The 1,700-nt window shown below is 40.1% G+C and overlaps 1 protein-coding gene across 1 annotated transcript; it reads left to right on the plus strand.

The window, feature by feature from the left end:
- The first annotated feature begins 597 nt into the window (after positions 1-597).
- Positions 598-969, plus strand: LOC138885968 (uncharacterized mitochondrial protein AtMg00820-like). The gene has a single exon (XM_070166985.1). It carries the CDS (start codon positions 598-600, stop codon positions 967-969), a length of 372 nt encoding a protein of 123 aa, XP_070023086.1.
- Positions 970-1,700: the final 731 nt, after the last annotated feature.

Below are 1,700 nucleotides of genomic sequence, written 5' to 3' on the forward strand. Positions count from 1 at the left end.
GCCTGCTACTTGGTAAATAGGTGCATGATCAGATCTCTTCTGAACAAAACCCCCTATGAATTGTTGAATGGAAGGAAACCCAAGTTGACTCACCTAAGAATATTTGGGTGCAAATGCTATGTTCTCAACAATGGAAAGGATCAGCTTGGTAAATTCGATGCCAAGAGTGACAAAGGAGTATTTCTGGGCTACTCGTCTCAAAGCAAGGCTTACAAGATATATAATAAGCAGACTCAATGTGTTGAGAAAAGTGTTCATATTGTCTTTGATAAGGCTTATCCATCCTGTGAGAAGAGTGCTGAAGAAGATCAAGATGGAGAACCATACTAGTCCCTGATGAAGTCATTAACATGACAAACAGATAGGTAGATATGATGAGTCAAGTAAAAGAGCTGAGTGAAGACAATACTGCCTCATCTCTATTGGAACCAAGTAATTCAATTACAACCACTGAAGTTGAAGAAAGAATGGTTGATGTAGGTCAGGGAACTACACTACCACCTAAGAGAAGAACGCTGGAAAACCAGCCAAACGTACCTACATCCTCTCAAAAATGAACCTCAGACGTCTAACTGGAGATACCAAAGCTCTCATTCAATGGACAACATCAATACTCCTCTAGATTCCGGAGTACAAACCAGGTCAAAAGCCAAAAATTCACTTGCCTTCTCTGCTTTTCTCTCCGAGATAGAACCCGAGAATATCAAGAAAGCCTTGAAATATACAGATTGGATTATAGCCATGCAAGACGAGTTACATCAGTTTGAAAGGAATAATGTTTGGCACCTGGAACCCAAACCCTCAGATCGAACCATTATAGGAACCAGGTGGGTATTCAGAAACAAGCTTGATGAACATGGAATTACCACAAGGAACAAGCCCAGGCTAGTAGTTCAAGGCTACAAGCAGGAGGAATGGACTGACTATGATGAAACGTTTTCTCCGGTCGCTCGCATGAAAGCTATTTGAATTATAATTGCTTTTGCAGCTCATATGGAATTCACCCTGTTCCAAATGGATGTCAAAAGTAAATTTTTGAATGGACTTCTTAAGGAAGGAGTCTATGTGATGCAACCTCCAGGGTTTGAATGTCATGAACACCTTGAATATGTTGTTAAATTGGACAAAGCATTGTACGGGTTGAAGCAGGTTCCTCAAACTTGGTATGAAAGACTGTCAAAGTTCCTCTTAGAAAATGGATTTAAAAGAGGGAAAATTGAAAACACCCTATTTCTAAAGAAACGGGGAAAGAACCTGCTCATTATTTAGGTCTATGTTGATGATATCATTTTTGGGGCAACAGCTGATTCTCTGTGTGAGGAATTTGCAAAACTCATGGGAAGTGAGTTTGAAATGAGTATGATGGGGGAACTGAACTTCTTCTTGGGTCTTCAAGTAAAACAGTCCCCATAGGGTACATTTATTTCTCAGCAAAAATATATTAGGGAGCTCTTGAAGAGGTTTGACATGGAAGCATCAAAGGTGATAGACACTCCCATTGCTACAACCACTTGACTGGATATGGTTGAAGCTGGGTCTCTTGTGAATTAAACCATGTATAGAGGCATTATTGGGTCTCTTCTCTATCTTACTGCTAGTAGACCTAATATTGTCTTTAGTTTGGGGCTATGTGCAAGGTTTCAATCAAATCCCAATGAATCTCATTTGAAGGCAGCCAAAAGAATTCTGAGACCTGGTCC

This window comes from Nicotiana sylvestris, chromosome 2, assembly GCF_000393655.2.
Source record: "Nicotiana sylvestris chromosome 2, ASM39365v2, whole genome shotgun sequence".
Classification (NCBI taxonomy): domain Eukaryota; kingdom Viridiplantae; phylum Streptophyta; class Magnoliopsida; order Solanales; family Solanaceae; genus Nicotiana; species Nicotiana sylvestris.

Excerpts from the sequence above, each read along its gene's own strand:
- LOC138885968 (XM_070166985.1), top strand. The coding sequence starts at position 598 with ATGGACAACATCAATACTCCTCTAGATTCCGGAGTACAAACCAGGTCA.